We start from the raw sequence: 26,356 nt of genomic DNA on the forward strand, positions 1-26,356 counted from the left end.
GAGATATCCATCTGAAGTGATTATCTTGGTCTCCGGACTTGTATCTTCTTCTTCCGTGGTTCTTTGTTTCCTTTCAGGGATTCCCGGCAGCAATAGTTTCAAGGCCCCCTCTCTGGTAATTCCAATCATACTTTCCTCGTGTCCCTCCTGTGCTTCCCAAGCCAGGAAATTTCTAATTTTTAGTTTCTACATTTTACCTTTACTTTATGTACATTTGAACACATTTCTAACATTCATATTTTATACAGTTCAACATTTACCTTGTATAATTTGATAACACGAATTAACTTTAGCACATTTATCACAACTACAATTTCGTATCTGTGACCATTGTGTTTCACATGGTCAGTGAAATATACTTTTCATGGTCAGTGGATTATGATCAGAACCCAACAATTATTTCACTGCCACCATTTCATAACTGACTTTTACGCCCTCTTTTTGACTTCCTTAATTTCCCTTTCTAGACATGGAATCAGCTCAGCCATAGTTTAGCTGATTCACTGGCAATAAAATTTGATTTCCTGTTCCCAATAAAAAAGGACCAAATACGACCTCCTCGATTTTCCAGCATTTTGGCTAAACTTGAACTGAGAGATGCCAGTCTGCCAAACTACAACACCATGCAAGTTGTAATTTCCCTGCATCTTTTCTTTGTTTTGCGTTTCTTTCTTTATACCAGACATTCTTGCAGTGCCTGAATATTTGAATGAATGGCCCAGTCACTCTCCAGCAGCACAAACAATTGATCTTGGCAAAGAAAATTTCATTAGAACTTGTCATGGGAATAGGGTGGCTGAATCTTTGTTCCAATTTGTCACAATAAGGGTTGGAAACACCACTGGAGTGGCAATCTGTAATGCACTGTGGTGACCAGAAAAGTGCTTGAATTTCTTGTCATTTAGTTGGCCTTTTACACTAAGGTTGAGGGTATAAAATGGGGTCAGCCCTAAATACAAAAAATAAAATTAATCAGATGCTTGTTGCAAGCAAAGTTCATCTGAAATAGGGAATGAGGTGTGGTAATCTGAGGTATATTGGTCTTCTTACAAAATGACATCACAAAAAGTGCTGGAAAACTAGAACCCTTTGCAGGTGAACTTAAGAAATAATTTTTATATAATTCTCAGTTGAAATTTTAAATCACGTTGTAATACTTAATTTCTTTATGTATGTTATTTCTATCATCAGCCTATTGTTATCATCAGCAGTATTGAAGTTAATAATTTCTAAAATATATGTGCAAACCAGAAAAATATTTTCTCATGTTAGTAGTAATATAAAAAAATCTAAGAAATGTGGTGGAACTTCACTCTAAGTTAATGAACAACACTTTAAATAAATAATGAACTCAAGGAATAAATTTAAGAAATGTAAAGGTCAATGGCATTCACACAAACATCTGCTCAAAATTGGTCTGCCCTCAATGCCCATAAATGTCACCCTAAAAATCACTTTGTGTACTTGGGAAGAACAAACCAAGCTAAAATGCAGCTGTGTAAGGGGAATTGGGTATTTCAGAGAAAAAAAAACCTTCCTAGCTGGTGATGCATGGTCAGATACAACATCTGCCTAATGAAAATTGCTGGTGAAACTTGATTTAATTATGCTGGGTGTTCTTACTCAGACTCAGCTTTGCTCCTGGGCCCTCCATCTGCCTGGGCCAGAGGTATTTTTATAGGATGGAGGCTCCTGTTATCTTTAGAGGAGTCAAGAACATAAGTGAAAAAAGTTATTTACTTGTGGAAACCATTTGGTCATGTGTAAATGAGAACCATTTTAATGCTGATATATTTTACAGTGGTTTTGATACATAGGTGAGAAAACTATGGTGGAGACACATCTGCATTTTTACTTTGTGAAATAATTAATTCAATTACTGCCCTGAACTCCTGTGGTTTCTTTTGTGATGGCAAAGTCCTGTTTCTGCTGAAATACAAGTTTCATTTATCTACACACCTGCCTCATTCTGTGACAGGGAAAAGTTTTTCTGAGATGAAAACAAGCAAAGTACCATTAACTTTGCTTTAGCCATGGGAGTTACCTGTACTGAGAATAATACACTCCTCATTTAAATTAACATTTCAGGCTTTTTTTGGTCAACATTTAGAGAATGTTGTTCTCACTTTGAAGCATATGTGAATCACCCCCTCTTACTGGAAATCTCATATTAGTTCAACGCTGCTCATTAAATATAATGAGGTGTCCCTTATACACAAACAACCAAATATGCTCTGACTGCCTCATCTGTCAAACACAACTGAAATGCAGGCTTGAGGAGAAAGACAATGGCTGACCTTATGCCTCTGTTTTGACCAGGATAGATTAGCAACACATCACTTATCATGGGTAAAAATACTCTTTTCTCCATCCCTGCTGTGTTTACACTTGTAGCAAAGCAAACAAAACCAGACTGCTTTTACAGCATGCCAGGAGAAATGAAAAATTCCTAAAGATGTCCCAGAACCTTCAGCACCTCAAAATAAATGTAACTGAAATAAGGAAAGCATTTTTTGATGCCATTGCCTAGGTGTTAAAGCCTTAAGAAAAGGGTTCTGTAATAAAAATTTACATTTAAATTGGGGGGGGTTTGTTTGGTTTTTCTTTCATTTAATGAAATCATCCGCTTTTGGGTGAGATATCAAATTGCTGCTGAAAATAGAAACATGGTGGAGATCTGAAGCAATTAAAACCTTTCAAAAATCTGAGTCTTTTGAGACTTAACCAAAGCCACATGGAAAATGCATCGAACAGTACAGATACAAGGCCTTAACTTCTTACTCTCAATATTCCTGCTCTCAATATGCCACTGAGTGGACTCATTTCCCTGCTTATACTGGGGGAACTCAAAATTCAAGGGTCCTTCTAACACTCAAAAAGGAGAAAGAACACACAGGACACAAATCTCAGTTCTGGGGCATGATAAATGGGTTAAAGAAGAATTTTTGGTGGGGCAACAACCTACTTGAAGCCACAAAATCTGCAGATCAGTAGCACACAAATGACACCTCCAAATGTGGAATAGCACAAGCAACCATGAACAAGCAGTTCCACATTTCCCTCCTGGGATATAAAGACAATTTCTAATAAAGAAAGTTTATTTTTTATGTAAAATAAATATTATTCATAGCAGAAGTTGCTCTACCTTGGAAAACTGGTTTTCTATGTCTTGCTGCAGGGCAGCCAGCTGTGTGTGAAGAAAGCTAACACATTTTACACCCTTATTCTGAGCTTAAGCGCTCTGGAATTCGCTGCATCATAACAGTGCTGCACAAAAGCTGTTCCATGATACCCTACAGCAAAAATGGTGTGTGTTAAAGCCCTGTGTGCTGCTCAGTGATGGAGCAGCTGCAGTCCCAGGCCCCTGTCTGAATGGACACATACGCCACATCTCTTCCCCGGCACATTTTGGTCACCCGACCTGTGCAGGTGCATCAGCTGGGAACCTCCAGATGAATCCTGCTCTTTGCACAGCAACAATCACAGAGGGAAGACCCAGTTACGGATAAATTTCCATTTATCTTATGCTGAAAAAAACAAAAAATGACCATATTTATAAAGAGTGTGAGAAGTCTGTTTCTAGTTGGAGCAATCAAGGCGAGTTTAACTGGGAGGGACTTTCAATAATTTCCATTTGAACTGCTACTCTCTTGCATGTATAATATTGTAGCCATTTGCCTGCACGACTTCCTCCCTTCTTTCCTGCTTTGCCAACTCCTAGGAAAAAAATATGATTTTGCCCAAGACTGCAGAGCAGGGCTGCATTATGTTTAAATCACAATAAAAAAAGTCTGGGATATTCTATTAGTTCTGACTACGCATTCAGGGTGCTCTCCAGAGCTGCATTCCTGAGCTTTCCATGCAGGAGCTGCCAGGCTGACAAATGAAGCCGTGGTCTGTGATGAAGACAAAATGCCCACTTAGATCCAGGCTGCAGCAAAGCTCCTCAGTCACCAGGCTGATTTCAAACTCGGTTGAAAGAAGAAATGTTAGTGCATTAATCCACTTCAATGCTTGGGCCAGCTACGCTCGGAACAAATTAATTGACGGGCATTAACTGAGTCCAAAAAGCTGAAATCGCAGTGTGTTCATCCACTTCACAATTTGGGCTGTAGTTTTACCCTTCAACACAAATTAACAGGCAGTAACTGCCCGACAGCAGCAGCTTAACTCTGTTGTGTGGCACAATAAAGAGACAGTGCTGCGGTGCCTTGTGGAGAGCTTTTCATTATCACCTGAGCGCTGCTGGGCTTCGTGCTGCACTTTGGCTGCGTTTTTCAAAGGTGAGAACGCAAGACCTAAACATGCCCTGTCTTATTTGTTCCCACCACAGTGACCCAATTAAATTCACAGGACAATGCCTCAGTTCTAAACCTTTCATTAGTCTGGACAGTCTCAAAGACCCACATAGTATGACTAAAGGAGAGAGCGCCTAGTTGAAGTTCTGACTTAGATGAAACGTGTCTAAAACTTCACACACAATAAACCAAGTTCTAAAAAGTATTAGTTCCAAGACACATTAAAAAAAACAAAAACAAAAACAAAAAAAACACAGTCATTCACCTCAAATTTGATTTCTGTAGAAATTTTAAAATATGCTGGCTAGAAACATAGTTTTGGTTTTGCTGTATCTGATTCAGGATGGGAGATCAAAGCACAGCTTTTTTTTTTTTTTTTTTCGCAGAAGATTTCCAAAAGAAAAGTGAAACACGCAAGATGGAGACCCAGACACAGATTTGGACATCTTTGTGGATTCTCAGATTTCTCCTTAATCACATGCTGGCAATTAAGTCTGCTTCAGGAAATTCAAAGAATGTACCTGTCAGGAATCAGAGGCAAATTAATTGCTGTACTGGAACAGATCAATGATTCATGAGCTGTAACATCAAGCTGCTAACAATATTAATTGCCACATACTTCAGGGAGAAGAGCCTAAAATGGCAGGAGTCATAGTTTACAATGGTTTGAAGATGTTTTTTCTGGATTATAACTGCTGAAACTAAAGCCAAGTACACTCTGCAATACATGAAATGTGACATGAGAGCTCCCAACCGTGAATCATTCCAATTCGTGTGTTTGAATCTGAGCATCTTGCCCTAACAACCTGCAGCCAGAGGAGCACAGAAATATTTATATTCCTTAGTTCACACCTGCTGACCTTTAACTGAGCATCTCTGTGGTATGAGAACAGTCCCCACCTACACGAGCACCAAGTAAACAGGTTTTATTAAAGTTTCCTGGCCAAGAGAAGACAGAGCCAGATTTGCTCCCTGCGTGTCATTTGCCTGGCAACTCCAGTGCTGCTTGTTTTTGTGGCATTGACCATGGGCTTCCCACTCCGTGTTTCTGAGCAGTGGGAAGCAGATTCCAAGATTATTAAAAGGATTTGCTGCTCTCAAAGTTGTCAGAGCAGGGCTGGAGCACTCCAGTGCTCCTTGTTCACTCCAATGCAGTGACTGGGCAGGGACAGCCAGCCCAGCAGCCACAGCATTCACAGGGGACAGAGGAGACACAGGTTCTGTATTGTTCCAGTAATTGCTTCCATAGACCTTCCAGTGAATGCTGTTATTTTAGCACTCCACAGATCTGAAAACCCTGCTCAGGTCTCGATTTTTAATCCAGTATGTTTCTGGGGAAGAAATGATACATTCAAATGATACATTCAAATGAATTCAAAAGCCTGGGCTCTGACCAAAAGAGATTATACACCCCTTTATTTCCCCTTTACCTTTTTGCTCATATTTCATAATTGCTCAGTTCTGTCAGATAAGTTCTATTTTTATCTATATGCATTTTCTTGCTCCCAAAGCAACTGAAGTCATTAAAGCCAGACCTGTGATTTCTGCTGCCCCTACTGACACACTGGAATTTAAACAGGACAATTCTAGAGCTGAAAACCTGGGTTCTCACAGCTTGAGATAAAGCAGCAATATTTCCCTACCCCTCATAATTATCCACCATGCAGCCAGCCCCAGAAGAGCCTCGAGGGGACCGTATTTAAATGTCTCTATGAATGTGTAAGACGGATTCTTCAGTTCTCACTGCACATGCCAAGTGTGAATGTCCTGCCTCCAAACGTGACCAAAGACCCTTGCGTGTGTCAGAACAGGCACAGCATGCTGCTACAATAAAGTGCACAATTTCCAAGGAACGTAAGAAAATGAATTAAACTCTGTATTATTCAACTTTCTCCACACCTTCAGTATCCCAGCTCCAAAATCAAACCTTCAGCACTGTGCTTGAGGGTCTGGCTGCTCCTGCCTGATCATTGCACGGAGCGGTGAAGTGCAGTATGACATTCTTAGCCTAAAACAGCTTTATTTTGCTGGAGCCACCTAATAGAGACAAGTTAATAAATTGCTGCATTCCTAATTTGCTACATTTTTGGTCCTGTTTCAGTTTACGAACTGTCCATTAGCAGACCCTGAAATCTGTGAACAAATACATTATCTACTATTATACGCAAGTTTTTCAGATGAGTAATTTTTGATCTTCAGATTGCTCAAGCAGTTGCTTGGAAACATTTGTCTGTATTAGTTACACAAGTCATGTGGCATTATTTGTCTTTTCAGATTGGATGGCTTCTGTGAATAAGCAACAGAGCATGAAATGCAAATTTCATGATATAAAATTCAGAACTTGCTTTTGGCAAGGATTTGATTTATTACATTTAGAGCACAAGATGAAAACAAAAAGGTTATCTCTGTGATCTGAATGACTTGACGGGAAGTGATGCCCTTGCCACTTGGAGGAGTAATGGCATAAATTACAAAAAAAAAAAAAAAAAAAAAAAAAAAAAAAAAAAAAAAAGGAATGAGGTTTGGAACAGTGGTGCTGTGGAGAATGAACCCATGCAATGGAAATACTTCTGTTGATTAGTACTTTCCAGGGAATAGTACTTTTCCAGATTAAAACATAGATGGGTAGGTCAGAAAATTCATGGGAGCTCAAGTAAGCTATTATTTTTCTTACTTTAGAGTTTTGAGCAAGCAAAGAAATAGAAGCAGTTGAGCAAGTGTTCATATTGATGTTAACAGCCCGGTATCATTCAATGAGGTTGAAAAAAGTATTCATTGGTATTTCACTGTACATTATATAAAGTACCACAGAACCATTTTTCAGCTGATTCTATCAGTATGAGGGAATTGGAAACTCACACATTTTCGCTTTTAACTTTGTAAAAGAACCACTTGTATTTGCCTAAGTGTTTCTGCACGGATAGTAATGATTTTTCCTCTCTATTGGATGCAACAATTTACAAAAGTGAAATCATTGGTTTGAAACTAAATATAGAATTTTACCAGCAGAGACTGGTCCTTTCAGTTGAAGAGAACCAAATATGGTCAAACAATGTTACTGAGCACACCCAGACTGTGATCCAGGCTACTTCAACCAACTATAAATCCCACATTCAAAACATAGCCAGAGCCCAGAAGACTGAATCTAACAAACCCTGAAGGAGGAAATAGTGCTGAAACAGTGAAGAAAAAATTAAAAAATAACAGGGTGGGTTTTTTTCTCCCCCAATAAAAATTTAAACCCAGAGTGCAAGGGCAGTAAAATAATTTGCAAAGAAGAGAATATCTCTGAGGTTTTTCTGAATTCTAGTGCCACAAGCAAATATAAAAGTGTTGAGTCTGGCTTTTAGTGACACTTGTGATAGCTGACAGAGACATACCCCACTGCTAATCAGGTAAAGTCTCTGACTAACTTTCCTGGTACTCCCAGGCTTTCCCTGGTACTTTTCAGGCTGGCACCTTTGCTAGGAACAAATGCCAGTGGGTCTCAAATGGCAGCCAGTGAGTGCCTGGCAGCTGCAGCCTGACTTCAGAGCAAAATATTTGTGCCACCCGTGATTTAAGGCAGGCTTAGTTTTGAGTGGACTGTGAGTAACCCATGCTTAAGGTCAAATCCTTCTGCTGGCAGAGACAGCCCTGAGTCTGTGTGAAATATGGGTGTGCAGTCCTGGGTTACTCTTTAATGCTCTGTCTCATAAATCCCAGCAAAGGAACCAGCCAGGAGTGGAGTCACACCCTGGGCCCCTCTCAGAGTGCAGTCAGATGCCAAGGGATTATTAATGAACTGTTCAAACACTACATATAAACTTGTTCAGAAAACAAAGGTATCAATTTGGATTTTAACAAAAGCAAGTGCTTCCAACAATCCCAAATCTCTCCACTGCGTGCTGTGTTTGTATAAAAAGTCACACATTTCTTAAATGCCAAAGGAGCACATTTTTCTCTCCGTCCCTTCTCCGAGGCACATCTCAGTCTGATCATGCTCATCCATTTTCAACAGCATGTTGTTCCCTTCATAATTGCATACAGAAACTTTCTTTAAGGAGTATGAGCTTATAAATCACCCCCCTTTGCCTGTGCTTTAAATCAGGCTCAAAAAAATAAAAATAAAAGAACCAGCATCCTGGGCTAAGATTAAAAGCTGGATTCATATTAAAGAATGGTGCCTTTTACTATTGAAACTGAAGCTGTAGATTATTCTGTGCTGATTAAGTGCTACAGTGGGCAAAGGACTTACTCACAATGAACGTTGCTGTAAAATAATTTATCTACAAGAAAGGAAACAAGTTTGCATAATCCATTTATGGTTGATTCAGCTTTAGAAGAATTTGTTATATAAATATATCTCACCCTGGGGAATTGTTTTACCAAAATAACTAATGAAAGTGTTTGAACAACTTAACACTGATAATTAATGGGATTTTTCAGTATCACAATGGAAAATGACACCTTCCCATGTACGTTAACCATCACATCAATGAGGGACAAAACCTTGGCAAACTCCGAGAGACAAACACATCAGAAAGTAGAAAATTAATTAATGAATTGACTTAGAAGATACAAAAATGCCAAGCTGGTGACATGTTTTAACTAAGCCTCGAAAGGTGATTACCAATACTTCCTTAAAAATCATTCCATAGCTCAGTAATTACCAATTTTAAGAAATCATAATTAATAGTTCAGTTGTTCAAGTGACATCACTAGTATCTGCTATCACCCTGAAATGTTTGAGTAAACATTATCAAGTGCCATTATGTTGTTATCCACTTTGCTGGCAATCTCAAGTAATATTTTAAGTTTAGGCGTCAATATTTAATCACCAAGAAGGATCACAAGCTCATCAATAATGCCTTGCCAGCTGCAATTCCCTAGAGACTTAAAACTTACAGTGAACCTCACCTGCTTTTGTGGTCACATAATTATTTTTATTATGCTTTGTGGCAATGTTGGCTGCCAAAAAAGGTTGTCCTAAAATCCCAGTGTGACAAAAATCAATTTTCAGATGCAAATGAGGGTGCCACAGGTGACATTTTTCATACCCAATAAATTGCCTGTCTGTGGCTTTGAACTAATGGACACATAAACAAGAGAGATTGGTGCCAAGGTATTGCATTATAATCTTAGTGAAGTTTTATGAGACCCATGCTACAGGCTGCAAAGGGAAAATAAAACAGAGGGAGGGGGCACACACAGTTTGAGGAGACATGCAAGAATAGACTTTTTATACAATATTTTCTTTCTTTTTTTCCGGAGCTCTGATTTTCCATCCAGCTACTTCTGCCCTCCTCTCCTCCCTCCTTCTTTTATTTTTAATTTTAGGGCTCTTCATGACCCCTTCTGTCTGCCACAACTTTTATCTCATTATGATCCTACACTTCTCTTCTGCTCTGTCCCTTACCTGTCGTCCCAATTTCTCTTCTAGAAAATTTATGCAAACAAAATTTCTTCTCTTCATTCATTTTTAATTCTGACAGCTCTGTGCCCATCTTCAGCTCCTTGAGGTGATATTTAAACTTTCTTTAAAAATGCAAGAAATACACTGAAACTCTCATTACCTTTAGAAACAACAAAGACTTTAAGTGAACTCTCTGCTCGTGTCAAGCATGGCTGCACTTCAGTGAGGAAATCTGCATTTGCACCAAACAACTAGCTGGGATTTCATAGGCTTGTCTGAAGCTTATCCTGAATAATCACAAAATTCTTGAGCCTGCAAATCCTGGTTGGAAGTCCTTTGAGGTATTTACCCTTGCAATACAAACAGAAACAAGATAAAACCAGTGTTTTTATGCTATGTTGATAGTATTGTTTCCAACTGTAGCTGAAATTAAAGATATGATTACGTAATAGCTTTTCAAGCCTCTTCAAAAGATTTAAGTAAAGTTCAAATCTTAAGCTTTTGAAACTTTAATCTTGGAATAAAGAACAATCTTTTTGTTATTTCACATTTCTCTCCCGTTAGGAAAACACGAATGATACTAAAACGACAAAGAAATGAATCCTTCATCAGACTTATCCCCATGCCAGAGCTGAATAGTAATTTTGGGGAAAGATCTGAAACATACCCATTTCAACCTCTCATCCTCTCATCTTTAATAAATGACGTTACTGCTGCTGAGCCTCCTTAGCTGTGTTTTGAGCTGTGTTTGGGGTAGAAGAGAGGAAAATGTACTTTTTCTCCTGCACATCTATTTCCCTCTTCCTGCAAAATCAGAGCCCTGAGAAGCCAAGAAACCACTGCTTCTTGTCTTTGCCCATCAGCATCATGCTCAGAGTTGGAGAATTGTTGGACAACGCTCCCAGGCACAGGGGGCATTGTTGGGGTGTCCTGTGCAGGGCCAGGAGCTGGACTGATGACCCCAGTGGGTCCCTTCCATTTCTGGATATTCTGTGGCCATCAGCACGACAGCGAGGCAGAGCTGGTGTCTCAACCAGTGCGGGCACAGCCCTGTAAATCCGGGTTCAAACTTGTGCTTATGCCGCTGCTCTGGCTGGCCAAGTACCATCAGTGTGTTCCCCAGAGACAACAGTTTATTCCCATTGCCAGAGCAACACTGGGCAGCTGGAATCCAGGGCAGAACGCCACGGCCTTCCCCACCCTGCCCTTCTGAAAGGAGAGCCCGTGGCGGGAAGTGTGGAACGTCCTGTTCCCTGCCTTTTACGGTCACCACAGACATTTGCTGCCCAAGCCAGTGAATTACAGGGCTTCTCTCTCTTCCATCACTCCATTTCTGCCTGGCTTGTTAGTCATGCAAACACTTAGAGAGTCTTTAATTCCAAAAGTCCACAAGTGACTTCAGTGGCCAAATTCCCTGGTCAGATTAATTATCTCTGTCACTGCTGGCAGCGCAGGAAGTGTCTGATAGAAAATTCCCAGGTGGTGGAGGATTACCTTCTGGTAAATTTACACCACAGAGCAGTACCACAGCCTGCTCCTGCTCCAAAGCACCAAAGGTTCTTCAGAGTTGTTCACACTACAGTCTGGTTTCCATGTAAAACTCAATTTTATAGTACTTCTGGAAGCGGTTTCCAGTTGTATGGACAAAAGAAACCTACCCTTAAGGCTACAAAATAGCATTTTATTTCTGAAGGAGATTTGACCAGCTCATATCTCCCAGCAGCACGACATACCAGCCCAAATACCAATTCAACCACATCCACTAATTTAGTCATGTAAAACAACACCAAAACAGAACATGGAACAACTTCTTAGATACCAGATATACTAATTGAAAGTAAAGGGTCAAAAGGTGTATAAAGAAGTTCAGGTAAAAAATGCTCTGAGAGATGATTCTACAGCACTGATCTCTACTGTCACTGTCCAAAGCCATTAATTTACACAAAAAGTTAATTTAAAAACAGGTGATACAACGTAGCATAGTTTTATGAATCTCTATCCAACATAGAACCCTAGGACTCAGTGTACTTTCATTTTAATTGTATTCCACCTGTAAATATTAAAGACTTTAAAATACTGGGATAAATTGATGCATACTTGCTTAAAGGTTCTGTAAACAGCCCTCTATTATTTCACTTTTCCAGGTGTCTGCTTCGTTGACAGTCACTTTATTCCAGTTTCCCTGTAGTGGACATGAAACAGCCACCTAAAGAGAACCTTTCGTAATTAGAACAAGGCAGGTACTAAACCTATCCTGTGGCTTATCTCTGCATTTGTAGCTGGAGTTCATTAACTTGTCAGCACTGATTCCTTTTGAATAGGAAAGCCAAATGAAAAAATGACGTGCAAATCAATATCAACTGTTAAGCCATGTTCTCATTTAGTGCAGTGTCAGATATGAAATATTAAGAATCAAAATGAAAATTTCTGGTGGAAAAACATGTTTAGTGTGCCATTTTTATAAGACAATTATTACAGTGAATTAAGATACTTTTCATCCTGTGGTAAAAGTTACAGCATGGGGAAAGTTAAAGAAAATCTTCTAAAGTTTTTGTTTGCTGGTTTACAGATTTTTTTTAAACAACATTAAGTTGATAAATGGAAGAAGCATTTAAGAATGTATAATTCACGCTTATTAGCTGAGACAAAATCCATGTAGCACATTCGCATATATCTAGAGAGAGATAGACATCTGCTCTAAATGAGTCCCACAGAACTCAGCGTTCCATCACAATTCCACAGATATTTTTGAGAAACAAACTTCGCACATATAAATCTGCTATCAGAAGATTACAAATTAGTCTCCTTGGACTAGATAATAATGGTGCTAACGGGGTGCCAAAGATCAGAGGAAATTTGTTGGAGATGAGCACAAGGTAAAGGCAAAGACCTGCTTGGGTATCCTGGTGTGAGTTGAATTCCTTATTACCTTCTTTCCTCGGGAGAAGCCGTGTCAGGGAGCTGCACCCGGAGAACTGCGGGGCACATCCCGACCTCCAGGGTGCCGCTGAACGAGCCCCTGGAGCTGAGCTCACATGGCACCCACCAAGCAGATGGAATGAAGTTAAACCAGTGCAACAGCTCCAATGTCTGAACTGCTGAGTCTCCAGCAGCAAAGGTAAAAGGTTCTCATCACCCAGCACCCAAACCCCCCACCTTTAATGTGCTTACTGAATAACTCCATTTTCTGCAGGGATCGGACACAGGGAGGGATCAAAGTGAAGATTGTCATTAGAAACACTTTTTCCTTTTGCCCAGCTTGGGTTTTCTTCTGGAAGCGCTTTGCTCTATTTCCTGCAAGAATTTCCTAAAGCCCCAATCTTTCCCAGTGCTTCAACACTGCAATGAAATGAAGGAGAAATGCCAGTGCAGGGAGGTTTTTACTCTCCCTTCATTCTCCTAAGCACACACCCTCGCTGGAAACCAGAGTCTTATCTTCCCACTGTCTAGACTCAAGGTTAATTTGCCTTATTTTCTCATTTTATAGTTTTAAAGAATGGGTTTTAATCAACCACTTATCTAATTCACAATTGTTAAGAAACATATTTTCCATTAATAAAATGGTCCTAAGTGCAGCCTAATGCATTGAGTGCCAACAAAAAGAAAAGACACAATAATTACCAGAACTGACAAGGAATTTGGAATGCCGTTAAACAAAACAAATAATTTCTCCCCCCGCCAGCCCTCCAACTACAACTCTCCCATATTTTTATACCACTAGAAGCTACAGTAATTATGCCCCTCAAGTAAACCATCTACTTTTCTGTTTAGTAGACAAAAATTAAAGGAACCCGTTCTCTCTCGTACTTCTAATATATTCCCTGTGTTTTTCCTCTAATTGAATTAAATATGACACGTTAAAGAAGGAAACATTTCCATTTGGGATACAGAGGATTGAAATTTTCTGGCAGATGTTAAATGTAATAAACATCATAGGACTGAACAGAATCTCCTTTATGTTATTTACAATTTTGAGTTATAATTTTAAAGTAATTACAGTCAGTACACATAATCTGGGATTAAAAGCCACTGAATAAATGTGAAACTTCTGAGATCCTCTGAAGAGTAGCTTGATCAAAAAAACATTAATTTTGCAGAGATTCAGCTGAAGGCAGAAGCCACATTAAAAATAACTGAAGAGGTTGGTTTTTTTCCTGTTTCACACACACAAAATATAACTGGCAGACTGTGACTACCCACTAACACTATGCACAATTAATATTACATATATCAACTTGATGCTAATAGTATCCAATAGAAAGGACCATACCATATGATAGTCCCACTAATGCATTCAGCTTTCCTGGCAATTAAACAACATGGAAGCACTAACAATTAACATCAAGGTCACCCCCAGATAAATTTTGATTTGGACACTATTCACAGCAGATTTATGAGTGGATTCAAAGCTCATTAATGTCGGTGGAATGACTCCTGTTGACTTAATGGGGAATGCACTTGGTGCACCGCTTGCTGTGTTTTCCTATGACAGATTAATTACACGGTTTTGTGAATAATCAGGCCTAAAATCAACCCTGTAACGTAAAGCTCCCAGCCTTGCTCACACACTCATGTAGCTTTGTCAGTGATGAGTTTGAGTGTTACAGATGTGAGCCCAATTCAGAGCCAGATCTTCCCCAGCTTTGACTTTTAATCTTTAAACTGAAGTTTTAACATCCCACTCCCCTTACCTCTGCCTGAATTCTTGGTTTGAGGGTCAATTTTGAGGGTCAGTTCTGGTTTTTATCACCAAACCAGCTTCAAAAGGATGGTGGTAGGGAGGGGAGGGGTGGAGAGAGAACCATGGTAGGACAACACAATACAGCAGTACAGAGGAAGTGAAGTTGTCTGCAAACAAGTTCAGAAAGGTCCTGCACAACCACGTGAGGGATAAGGACACAGAGTGGGACCTGTCCACAGAAGAACTGCCAGTTTTGCCCTTGACCTTTTGCTGAAACAATTCACCTCCATTGAAAACCGAAAGGGGAACAAACAAAAATTTTTAGTACCCAATTGCAGTAGTTATGAAAACAGAGTGGATAGAAGAACCAACTGTATCAATTTTAAGGTTTAAGTGCAGGAACATGAATGTGTTGAAATATTGTCAAATACTGTTCCTCTTTTTTGTCCCAACCTACACATATGTACATTACTATATCTCTATTATGTTTCTCAGCACAAAACTATAATGTTAGCACAGAACAGAACGTGTGTTAAAGTCTCTCCTGCAAGATATTCCACTCTGATATATCAGTAATGTTTCCACAGACATAGCTGGAAATAAAATACACATGAGCAGTTCCAATGAACGCCCCAGTTGGGAGGTTCAGGCTTTGATATAATCAATGACAGGACTGAATTGTCCATCACTGTTGGCTGAGGTAGCACCAAAAAAAATCATGAAATTCCCATCTCCTAAACCAGAAATTCAATCTGAGTTTTTTACTTCTAGATGGCCGTTCTGCGAAGGACTGGCAGGATTAATGCATGCCAGGGCCAACACAGAATATTAGTGCAATAATCATCTTAGTCTGCAGCAAGAGTTGAGAGTTTGCAGCAAGAGCAGCAATAAGAACAGATTTAGCGTGAGTATTCTTGTTGCAGATGCTGCCGGGCTGGAGCACATTCCTGAGTAACCTGGGCCCTCCCACCAAGATTTTTGTCACTGGCACAGTCTTTCAGCAGTCATGAGTTTCTTATCAAGCAGAAGTAGTTGAATTTTATTCCATTTTCAGGGAAAAGGAAAAAATCGCAGGTATGAGAATATTCTCTCTGTGCAAAGAAGAAACTGCAATGCATAGCATTTGTCAGCCAATCAGGAATTTTGTGTTTATTGGAGGGTTTTTTGTGCATGAGTTCAACAATATCCATATCAAAATGATCTGGCTCTGGAGAGCACTTGAGGTCCCTGTTCCAGAGAGGTGACACGTTGCCTTATCACAACACTGCTGGCTTTGGAGGGAACCCTCTGCATTTCGATACAGCCTTTTAAGCTGCATTAGCAGCACAAACACAAACTGATTTCTTGCTAGTATCCTTTTCTGGGTTGGTCAAAAATTCAGATAATACCAATGCACCCTGATATCAGTGCAGGTATAAAGCCTTCATCATCTCCCAGTTCTTCATGGGATCACACCCTTGAAATCCCTGGACAAAACAAATTTTGTGCCAATATCTGAGAATGAAAGCTTGGTTTGGGTCTTCCAGATTTTAAAAAAACCTTTGTTCTATCACCTTCTCCCTGGTGATTAGAGGATAAATCTTTATACAGTGCAACACTGTTCAACGCTGTAATAAAAGCCCAGCAAACATTCAGTAATTTAACACACAGCATCAGATGGGTTCTAGAATAATTAAAGAAAGATAAGTTGGATTTTTATGGTCATGTCCTGAAAAGATATTATCCATCAGGAGAGAATGAAAATGCTGAAGTCTGTTATGTTCCTTATTAGCAGAGTCTTTAAATCTCCATAAAATCTGGTCATTTATACACTTATACTCATAGAAGATATGTCTGATCTGAAATCCACACCCACGCAAAAATAAGACTGCAAGTTTCCATTTCTAAATACACAGCTCATGTCACACGTTTGACCCTTTTTGAGATGAAACAAACCAAACCAGCCCCTCCACACTGCCCTGACATTACCTGGCCACATCAAATATTTGGTAGTTCTGCAGTACCATTGGTACCACAAGAGAGACTCCAAATGGAGTTAAGCATTTGCACTTTCTTCCCGTGTAATCACAACCCCAGGTGCCCTCTCAGTGAGAAACTGCACAAAACAAGTGGTAAAAATAATTTTTTTTCTCAGACAGATCAGCTGCTTAATGCAAAGGTTATTCAGTTTGATTTGGTGGCCAACTTAGTGAGGGGATGGATGATTAATAACTCCAAGATGACTGCAAGCATTAGCAGAGTTGTTTATTATGAAGACAACAAATTGCTCTAAGCTTTAACTCTGTTATTCTTCAAGTTCCTATGTTATTTTAACTACTTAAAAAAAAAAAAAAAAAAAAAAAAACAACACCAAACTAGCTGCAAAATAAGATGCAAAGAAATAATCATAAAAACGTCAAAATTGTAATGACCAACAAATAAGGAATTTTAGGTCCAAAAGGAGCCATTTCTCCTTGCAACGGCAGAATCAATTCTTGGGGGAGGACAAATTAAGATTTTTATCCTGAGATGCTCCACTAAACGTTAAAGGTGTGTGCTGTGATGGTTGTTACTGTAATAACCATGACAAATGTTCCTTCAGGATTGTGAAAATCAGCATGGAAACATTGGGGCGATCATTAGGGATTATTAGTGATGAGTCCAATGGAGAGAAATTACTAAACTCTTACTCAGGGAATCATATTTTCATGTGAATAATTTCTCCTATCATGGCTCTCTCAAATCCATGCTGCTTCTGGAAGCTGAGGGAGAAGCTGAGTGGGAAAACACCAGCAATATTTTGTGTTTCTGACACACACACAAAAAAAGGGTTCTGAGAGTTCTTGGGTGGATCAGGGGTAGTTGTGGTGCACTGACTGCATCATTCTTGGTGCCAGATGAAAGAATACCCATGGAATAAATGCACAATTTTTCTTCTCCTCCCTAAGTCTCACACCTTCTTCTGGTTTCTGTAACATGTCTTTTTCATGATGGATTTGAGGACATTAAGGCTATTGTGGCAATTCTATCCTATCAAAATCACCAACTCCATTTCCCTAATCCCCTGTTTAAGACTCTGTTCTTATCCTGATGTGAAAAAGTATTATGAAATAAGTATGAAAAATAAAGATATCTATGCAAATGCTTCTTTTTAGAGATGTTTGTATTAAGACAGGCACACACACATTCTGTCCCCGTGTACTTAATAGTTGCACTTTGAGGATCTTACAGGATAAAACCACTTTATAAATGAAAGATATTACATATCCTAAGAGACATCTACTTATCCTTTATGATCTCACCTAATGTTCTACTAAATCATGCTTAGCCTCTTGCTTTCTTACTTATATCCTCATTTGCTGCATGAATTTTAAATTTAAACCTTTCACAAAGGGTTTTTTAAATGTCCCCACACCTCTGGCATGAATTTCCACAGAAGTCCATCAATCTCTGAAGATTAAGGCACAGGATTGGCACAGTTTTATCTATTCCAGAAAACGTCCAGGCTGGAATCAGGACAATAAATGCTTGAAAAAATATGCCAATGAATGATGGTTTATCACTCATCCACAATATTTAGTGGATTCTTTCTTTCTATGGATAAGGGGCAATTTATGTAGTAGATCACAAAGAGAAGTTAATTAAATCCAAAATATCTCCAGATAACCAATTCCCCATTCAAACTCTCATAAAATGCTTCAGCACCAAGAAATAAATAGGTATTTTCATTACTCTATGTGCCAGAATGAATTTTAGTTCAAATACAAGACTTTAGCAATCCTTGAGTAACTGGTCTCATCGAGGTTTCTGGAAGCTTTGCCATGAGCTCTTATGGATGTAGGATAAGACCTCAGGGTGTTTTAAGAGAAGATAGAGTAGAAGAGGTGCATTCCAGAACTGCACCTGGTTCTGAGTTTCCACAAAGGACTGAAGTTTCCACCAGAAGCACATCAAGCCACAGTGAAATGGTACCTGTTGCAGCTGGGAGAAGCAACTGAGCAGCCCAAAAGCAGCTCAGGGCAGAAAGGAATTCTGTTTGTAACTGCTTTTTAATAAAATGCATTCATTACAAAGAATTTTGCCTGTCATTTCACATTTGTTCATAAGTAATTTGAAATCGTTAACAAGGTCTGTATTTGTCTCAAAAATAATCTAATTTCACCTCTGAATCACTGCTAAACACATTCAGTTCTTAGCTGTGCTTGCTGCTGAAGAGCACAAGGTCCCTTTTCCTGGATTAGTGCATCCCCAGCTCACATGGAATCTGAATGTAGATTACTCACAGAGAAAGGCACTGAACACTCACGGAAGTTAACACCTTCTTGTTTCACAGGCAATTATTCATGTTTCCAGTCTCTAAGACCATTTTCCTCTCCTTAAATAACCAAGTACTTCTCATTTACATGCTGAAGTTGCACACTGAGGGAAAGAGCAGGAAAGCGAGCCCACACATTTGATCTAAGCACTTACACACACAGTGAATAAACTTACGAGTCACACTTTGTCCAAAAAAGGAACATTAAATTAATGAAAACCACCAGTGGCTCCTGTTCTTTACAGCATTTACTCTGATATTCAACACAATATGTAATTGTTGCTATGGCAACTGCCACATCTCTTGGCACCATAATAATTCTCAGATAAATGGATCTTTGTCAGAGCAAACTCCAAAGCCAGCGTAGATGAAACCTGCATTTCCTTGGTGCTGGGGAGGGGAAATTCAGGGCAGGCCTGAGGAGGCACAAGCCTGGCAGAGCTGAGCTAAAGGGAAGTGTGGGTGTGCATCAGCTCAGAGCTGCTCTGGGTGGGACTGCAGGGACACCCCAAAACTGCCCAGCAAAGGGGCAGGGGAGCCACAGCCACACAGCCCTGCCAGGCACAGCTCCTGCTCCCAGGGCTTGAGCCAAAACCCTCTGGAATCTGATCATTTCAGCGGGTCCCCGGGGAGAAAAAGGGAAAATAGGTGACCGGAGTTTCTATGGAAAAGAGAGGTTAAGGAGATTTCTGATATAAAAGGAGCTCTTTGTTGTTTCTGCGACAGCAAGCGGTCTGCACAGAGGATTTTTATGAAAATATAGTTTAAAAAGCAGCTAAATGACACTACAGAATGACCCACTGATGAGAACAAGCTCTTGCTTTCATTGACATTAATTGAGATGTATTCGGTGAAATCCTAAATGTAGCATTGCGGACTTTGAAAGAAAAAAATAAAATAACATCTATTCAGTGGTGATTATAGCAGGGAAAAGTCACTTACGAAAATGCCACCTGTACACAAGTATTAAATTCTAAGATCACTCTTACCTCAGCTCTTTATGCATGAATTCCAAGTCAATATGTGCTTGCAGTGCGATAACAAAAGTAACAGGAGTGATAACAACTTAATAACTTAATAGCTGGGAGAATGTTAATATGTTAAACTTTCTGCCAAACTGAACACAACAGTGAGAAAATTGCTTTTTTATTGTTGTTTGATCTTAAAGAAAATCCTTCTTTATATGCCTGAAGGACACTTTCGTATCTGAAGGCAAGGGATCTCCCCAGCTTTTCTGGAAATGGTATTCTATACACAGTTTTGATCAGTATAATAACTCAAACGCATCCTGGGTATTGATGCACCCCCTGTGACTTATTCTATTTTGTGCCTTAAAATTAAACGCAAAATGTGGTGGTTTATTTATGCAGTGCATCCCTTTCTGCAGCAACTGCTATATGCAAAATCTAATAACATGGAACTCTTTGAGCCTGTTTGTCAATATCTCATACGAGAGTCCATCTCCATACCTCTGCACTGTCATTTTCAGCCTATTTGGAATTCCATTCTAAACAGAAAAATGCTAATATACGTTAATGAGAACGATTGCCTGCTGTATCAGAAGGACTGGTTCTTGATCTTATTTTCCAAATAACTTATTGAATTGCCAGATGACTAAACTCAACCATTCACACTTCCTTGCCTGAATATTTTCTGCTGTGAGAGAATCCTGATTCATAATAAGATTATTGATCCGTTATCATCTGTTCCAAGGCAGAAAGCCATACATGTAGGATTTAAGGCTGTCGGCACTTTTTATCTCATATCCATAATATTTGCAATCTCTATCCTGTGGGGATAAGCAGAGAGCAAGACACAAACAAGAAATGCTAAGGTTTAAATCCAAGGAGCTTAGTTTCATTATTTCTGTTTGATACTTTAGGAAACATGCACAGGCAGAAAGCAACTTGCACAAAAGGTATCCGTGCAGGCAGGAATCAGAATTCGGGTCTGCAAGGAAGTTTTCAGCCAGGCTGCTGAGGCTCTGTCCTTGCTGTAACAAGCACAGCCGAGTGCTGGTGTTGGGAAAATCAGTGGTTTGACAAAGGGGAAAAAAGCAGCAGCTTCTGCCCAGCCCCTGGCTGGTACAAAGTGCTCTGGACAAAGCAGCGGGACTGGGGCAACTTCATTTCCTTCAGTCCGAGCTGCTGCTGGAGATGGCTTTAAACTTTGCCTACAACATGCTGTCTCAGGGTGTGCTCCTCACTCTTATCTCTTCTTTTCTTTCTCCTGCTCTTTTTCTGTCTAGTGCCTGAAATGTGTCCTGAGGCTTTGACAGTTTCTATTTAATCATTTCATCCTTCTGTATGGAAGACTGCTGAGCACCATGCAGTGAAGTTACTACCAGCCTGGAATTTCTGAATATCTGCCTGCCCTCTTATCTGCTTTGGTGCCAGACTCTTGATATCTCACTCCCCTCCACCCCTCACCCTGTGTCTGTAGTGGTGTAACAAATAAAAGTTCTAAATAACTCCCCTTGCTGTGGGGAAGAAAAAAAAAAAAATAAAGGCTGCCAGCAACACAGAGAGGCAGAGACAGATTGTGTCCCAAGGTTTCCTTTTAGCTCCCAGTACACAGAGAGTATGTTCATTAAAACCAGCATTAGATTTCAGAGGGGGAGCAGGACCAGCAGACACCATTTTATTTAGCCTTGGGGGACACAGTTCAAGTCCCAGCTTGCCACCTTTTGCAGCTCACCATTTATTATGAGGCTCTACAAAAGCCTGGCTGCGCTTTCTGCCTTCTGCAAAACCTGACTCTTTCAATAAATACATAAATCCACTAATGTCTGGACAAGTGCTCAGATGAGATGGAATTTCCAACTTTCAGTTGTCCTACTTTCTCCATAAAACAAAGCAGGGATCAAGCATTGGACAGAACACAAGTTTAAATAAAAAAGAGAATGCTGCCAGTCATTGGCTCGGCCATTTTCTCTCCAACCAGGGTTTATGAGTGATTTATTTTTCCATTAGGGATTTGAGGCTTAGCAACTGTCTGAATTATTCAGAACGAATACGAAGTTCATTTGAGGAATCCTGGGTGAAAACTTTTCCGCGTCTCTTTTTTTTCTCAGTATCCCCAAGCACTCCACACTGGCTGTATGAGAGGGCGTCAAGCAAAGCTGGGCAGAGCAGGGCACAGGAAGAGCAGGGCACATCCCAACGCTGCTCCGTGGGGAATGTTCCACTGCTCACCGGCACTGCTCCATGGGGAATGCATGTGGAATTCCCGTTTTTCACTGAGCACTGATTGAATCAGGCTCCAAGTGTGTACAGGCACATGACTTTTAAAGAGTTAACTAATAACTCCCTCGACAGGCTCTTCTGTGCACTCACACTCAAAAGCCTCTCAGAAATGACAGAAGATTTTGGGGAATATTCCCCTCTGTCAAGACAGAGACCAGTACAACTATCCAAAAATCATAGGAGGGAGGAGGCACATCCAGCGGGCTGCAGAGAGCAGTTCCAGCTGGAGTCTGCTCTGGAGTGTCATGTGGAATCGGATGGACAGATATTCTGCATGTATGAATATCTGCAGGCAGAGATTCCAGGGGTTTGGGGTACGTTAGACATACAGACATCGGGAAAAGCAGCAATGCAGCATCTGCTCCTGCAGGAGACTGTGTGATCAGACAGCCATGGCCAAGCTGTCTCGAGGTTGAGGAGCCACCCCTGCCCACGTTACAGCCACGGCCACCCCTGGATGGAAAGCTGTGGGCTCTGCAGATTTATTATGCCTCTGGCAGAAGAGGAGGCAAACAAGCCCTTCAAATGCAAATAACAGTTCAATAGTAAGTGATATTTCGACAGACACTGATTCTACTTTGGCCATGAAGTTAATTTAGTTAATCACATAGGATGGATCGGTGAGGCCAGCTGGAATCATCCCCTATCTTTAGCAGGAAAAACTGCACCCCTCCACCAGCAGAATACCAAAAGCTTTTCTTGCACACTCCAGATTGCACCTCTAAATAATTTCCATATTCATCCAAAGTATGGCTGGTCGCAATCAGAAAGTTTTAGGAGCTACACTCTGTTCCTAGGCTCTGACTGCCAGTCAGCACATCAGAGATCATTGTTGAGAGCCATTCCCAAACATGTTGGGAATCTGCAATTAGCAACATTAACAATGGGATTTCACAGATGTAGGTTACATGCTTTCAGAGAAGAAATGGCAGTTGCTGGCAGTGGGGAAATACTTAAGAACTACTTATCCCCTAATTAGACAAGGCACTGTTCTCTGAGTACTGAATGCTGAGCACTGCTCCAGCATGTGCTCATCTTAACCCCACAGAATTATGCTGAATTACCAAGGTTCCATCTGAGCGTTTCTTAGCCAAGGCTCCTTGCATAAACAGATGGAGCAGTTCTGCTGTTTCCGTGCTGACACATTTAGACTGCAAAAGTACAGGATTAAGTTCAAATTTATCATAAAATCACTTTAGATAGGATGCTGTGGTCTTTATATCCTTCTCAAGTATGGCAAACAGAAAGACAACACTGGCTGTGTGTGGTGTTTAAAATAGGCAAATAGATGGAAAGGTTGGGAAGAAATACTGGTTTAGCAGCGACAGAGGACTGGATGAGCCAGAGCAGGACAGCCAGCCCCAGAGATTTTTATATTCCCGTGGAGAGGGGGTGATTCTCACTAGATGGATTTCCCAGGACACATTAAGGCATCATCTGACTCACAATGGCATTGCAGACACTAAATCCCACATTAAATGGGTCATCATCTGGTTATGGGCTGAATACTAAAATCCAGAAAGAGGTGATGAATGCAGGTTGAGATGGCGTTGTGATATTGTCACCTGTGAGGAAAGACTGGCAAATGGCAGAATATGCCTGATTTAGACTGGTTTTCTCTCTCTAAAGCAGCACAAAGTGGTTGGAACAGAATCTAGGAGTGGGGCCAGATCAGCCCTGGCTTTCAAACGTAGTCTGGAGAGAAATTTCAACACTAGGCATCAATTAATATTGCTGGAACATTCTGAAGGGAGACTCTCCAGAACTCAAACACGACATAAAGAGAAAAGGTCGCTGGCAGAGCTTGTCATAGTCTGTGCAAATACACATTCTGTAACTCCTACTCATGAGACAAGATTTCCCCTAGATGGTCACTTCCATGGAATATCTGACAAGATTTTCCCTAGATGGTCACTTCCACTGAATATCTCCCCTCACAGATATTGAAGGGCTGCTTCTCTAAGTAAACCAGAATAAATCTTCAGAATGTGATTCTCAGATCTTCACACATAAACCAATCCCTCGAAGTTTAACTCCAGACCTCCTGTCAGAGACACCTCAAACTCTTCAGTGGTTTTAGTAACTTCTAACCAGAGAATTATGATCCTCACTTTGAAACTGCTCCTAAGATTTCAAAATAAAACCATTTGAACCTTCCTGTGAATGCACCAGAAGGAGCAAGGCTTGGTAGTGTGAGGCACAGGACAGCCAAGTGCCCAGCTTGCTCCTGCAAGTGCAGCTTTCCTACTCTGAATTTGGCAGTCTTTGGTCCTAAACTCACAGCTCCTCCACGTAAGAGACTCCCTCAAGTATGACTGTGTTAAAATTTAATTTTGTGAAGAAACGGCATATTTAAATAAAATTAAATTCCATTTCAGTGTTCTGATCAGCTTTCTGCAGTTACACATTCTGGTTCCTTCTCTCCCGCTGGCAATCCATATTCACATGGTGTGCTGCTTAAAGTGCAGAGCAAAACCTTTCCACAGCCATGGACTTTCAGAAGTTTGTTCAGCCTTTCTGCTGAGGATAATTTGTTTTTATAATGGGAGACTCAAGTTATACTAATACGTTGTTGGGTATATAATGAGAATGCTGGCAATTGAATGTCTAAATACCAAATTGAGACAGTAGATCAGTCATTTTTATCAAAGCTTTTTCATACTTCTGTGAAATTATAGGTCTGTAAAGGTACCAGGCTTAATTGTCTAGTGAGGCACTACCTTGCCTGTCTCTCTCCTAAATGTCAGGACACAGAAGTGAAGGCTATCTCACATCTCCTTTGGTTACTTGCAGGGGTGTGAAGTAAATAACTCAATTTCTGAAGTGCTTTATCCCCCAAATGATGAGGTTTGTTTTACACTGAAATTCAGGAGAGGGAAAGAAAGGACAAAACATTCAGTGGGCAGAGCAGAACAAAAATCACCAGGGCACAGAGACAGAGTGTAAATGCATGCCACCGTTTGTGTGGAGATGTTTTAGCAGTTTACCACATAAAAATGTCAGATAAGCAGACCGACATGAAAATTGAGATTACACAGAATTCATCCCCACGTACTAAGACTTGGAGTAAAACGTGAAGGTTCTGTAAATTCTAAATCAGACATTTAAAGTATGATTTCCCATTTTTAGTTGTGGCCAAATTGCGATTACCTAGCATAACATACACTGGAAGAAGCAGCCAATTTTAATACTTGGGCTCTTTCATTTGAATAAAGTCTTTATGGATGTCTAGCATCCACACCTGAAGATGTAATAGATCTTCCAAATCCCAGGAAATCTGCATCACAAATTAAACCGACTGCTAAAACGTTACAGCAATATCTGCACTGAAGGCTGATTTTGATCTCTGCTAACAGATTAAAATTGCCTGCAATCCTAGGTGACACACGTAAATATTTAGCAGCAGCATCTCCTTCGTGCCATCCCCCCCCCCTTTTTTTTTTTTTAATCTTTGGTATTTCTCTTACCTTTAACGCACCGCGTTTTTCATTTGCTTCAAGAATAAAGATTTCTGCCATATCCTCGGCGTGCTCCGACCGCGCGTGGACGAACAAGGCTCTGCCAGCTTCTGATACATTCTTGAGCGCAACCAAGTTCCCATCAAGCTCCACTGTAAAGTCTGGGTTAGAAACTTCAAAGTTCAATTTGTTGTTCCCCTTGCAGTCATCGAATTTCACTGCGGGGTGAAATAAAAAAGGAAAAACCACATTATGAGTATCCACCGGAACACAAGCTTCGGATGTCATTAGCTGTTGTCTACAGATTGGGGAAGAAATGTCTCTCTAAGGAAAATAAAAACCAAACTTTCAAAGAAATTCTACATATTTCTGACTCTTCTTCATAAACAAATCTATGAATAAGTACTTTCAGAATGATTAAGAGGCTTTGACCAGTCTAACTGGGTAGCAGGAAAACAAAACACCTTGGACATGAGACTTTTGTGATCTCTCCAATCTAAAGCACACCCAGCTCCACAAACTGAGCAGTGGCAATAGAGACCTTGTTGTGCTACTCATCACAGCCCAGAATCTCTAAAGGCTCTTGTGTGGCAAAGTGGTTTTAGATATTCAGAATATCTTTAGGCTCAGCACTGGTTGTTTACAGAATATTCAGCCCCAGGCTACTGCAACAGTTCTATAAAACTGAAAAAATTAACTACAACATTTCTGACTGCCAGGATTGTCACACAGTTCATGAACTGCACTGTATCTAAGGATTGTGAGAGCTTTTAATTGAACTGTAGCTGTCAATAAGCCTGTTTCACTTTACATGGAAAGTTTAAAATATTTAGGAAAGCTGGCATAAAGAGGAAAATGTCCCTGAAGGAGAAAGATTTGAGACTGTCTCAAATTTCTTCTCTGAGTCATTTTGCCCAAAATACAGGATAAAATATTAGTGATTTAACTACCAGCTATATGAGTAAGGGATCTTCACCACAAAGTT

The 26,356-nt window shown here is 40.2% G+C and overlaps 1 protein-coding gene across 5 annotated transcripts in view; it reads right to left on the reverse strand.

Moving 5' to 3' along the window:
* CDH13 (cadherin 13) overlaps positions 1-26,356 on the reverse strand; it is a 451,300-nt gene that overhangs the window by 270,120 nt on the left and 154,824 nt on the right. For all 5 annotated transcript variants that reach the window (XR_005702749.2, XM_040075801.2, XM_040075800.2 and 2 more), the window contains exon 3: positions 25,381-25,589. Coding sequence is in view for 4 of the 5 variants with exons in the window: in XM_040075800.2 (XP_039931734.1) it covers positions 25,381-25,589 (209 nt within the window). In the remaining variant the exon portion in view is untranslated. The remainder of the gene's footprint in view (positions 1-25,380; positions 25,590-26,356) is intronic.

Source organism: Hirundo rustica, chromosome 11 (genome assembly GCF_015227805.2).
Source record: "Hirundo rustica isolate bHirRus1 chromosome 11, bHirRus1.pri.v3, whole genome shotgun sequence".
Classification (NCBI taxonomy): domain Eukaryota; kingdom Metazoa; phylum Chordata; class Aves; order Passeriformes; family Hirundinidae; genus Hirundo; species Hirundo rustica.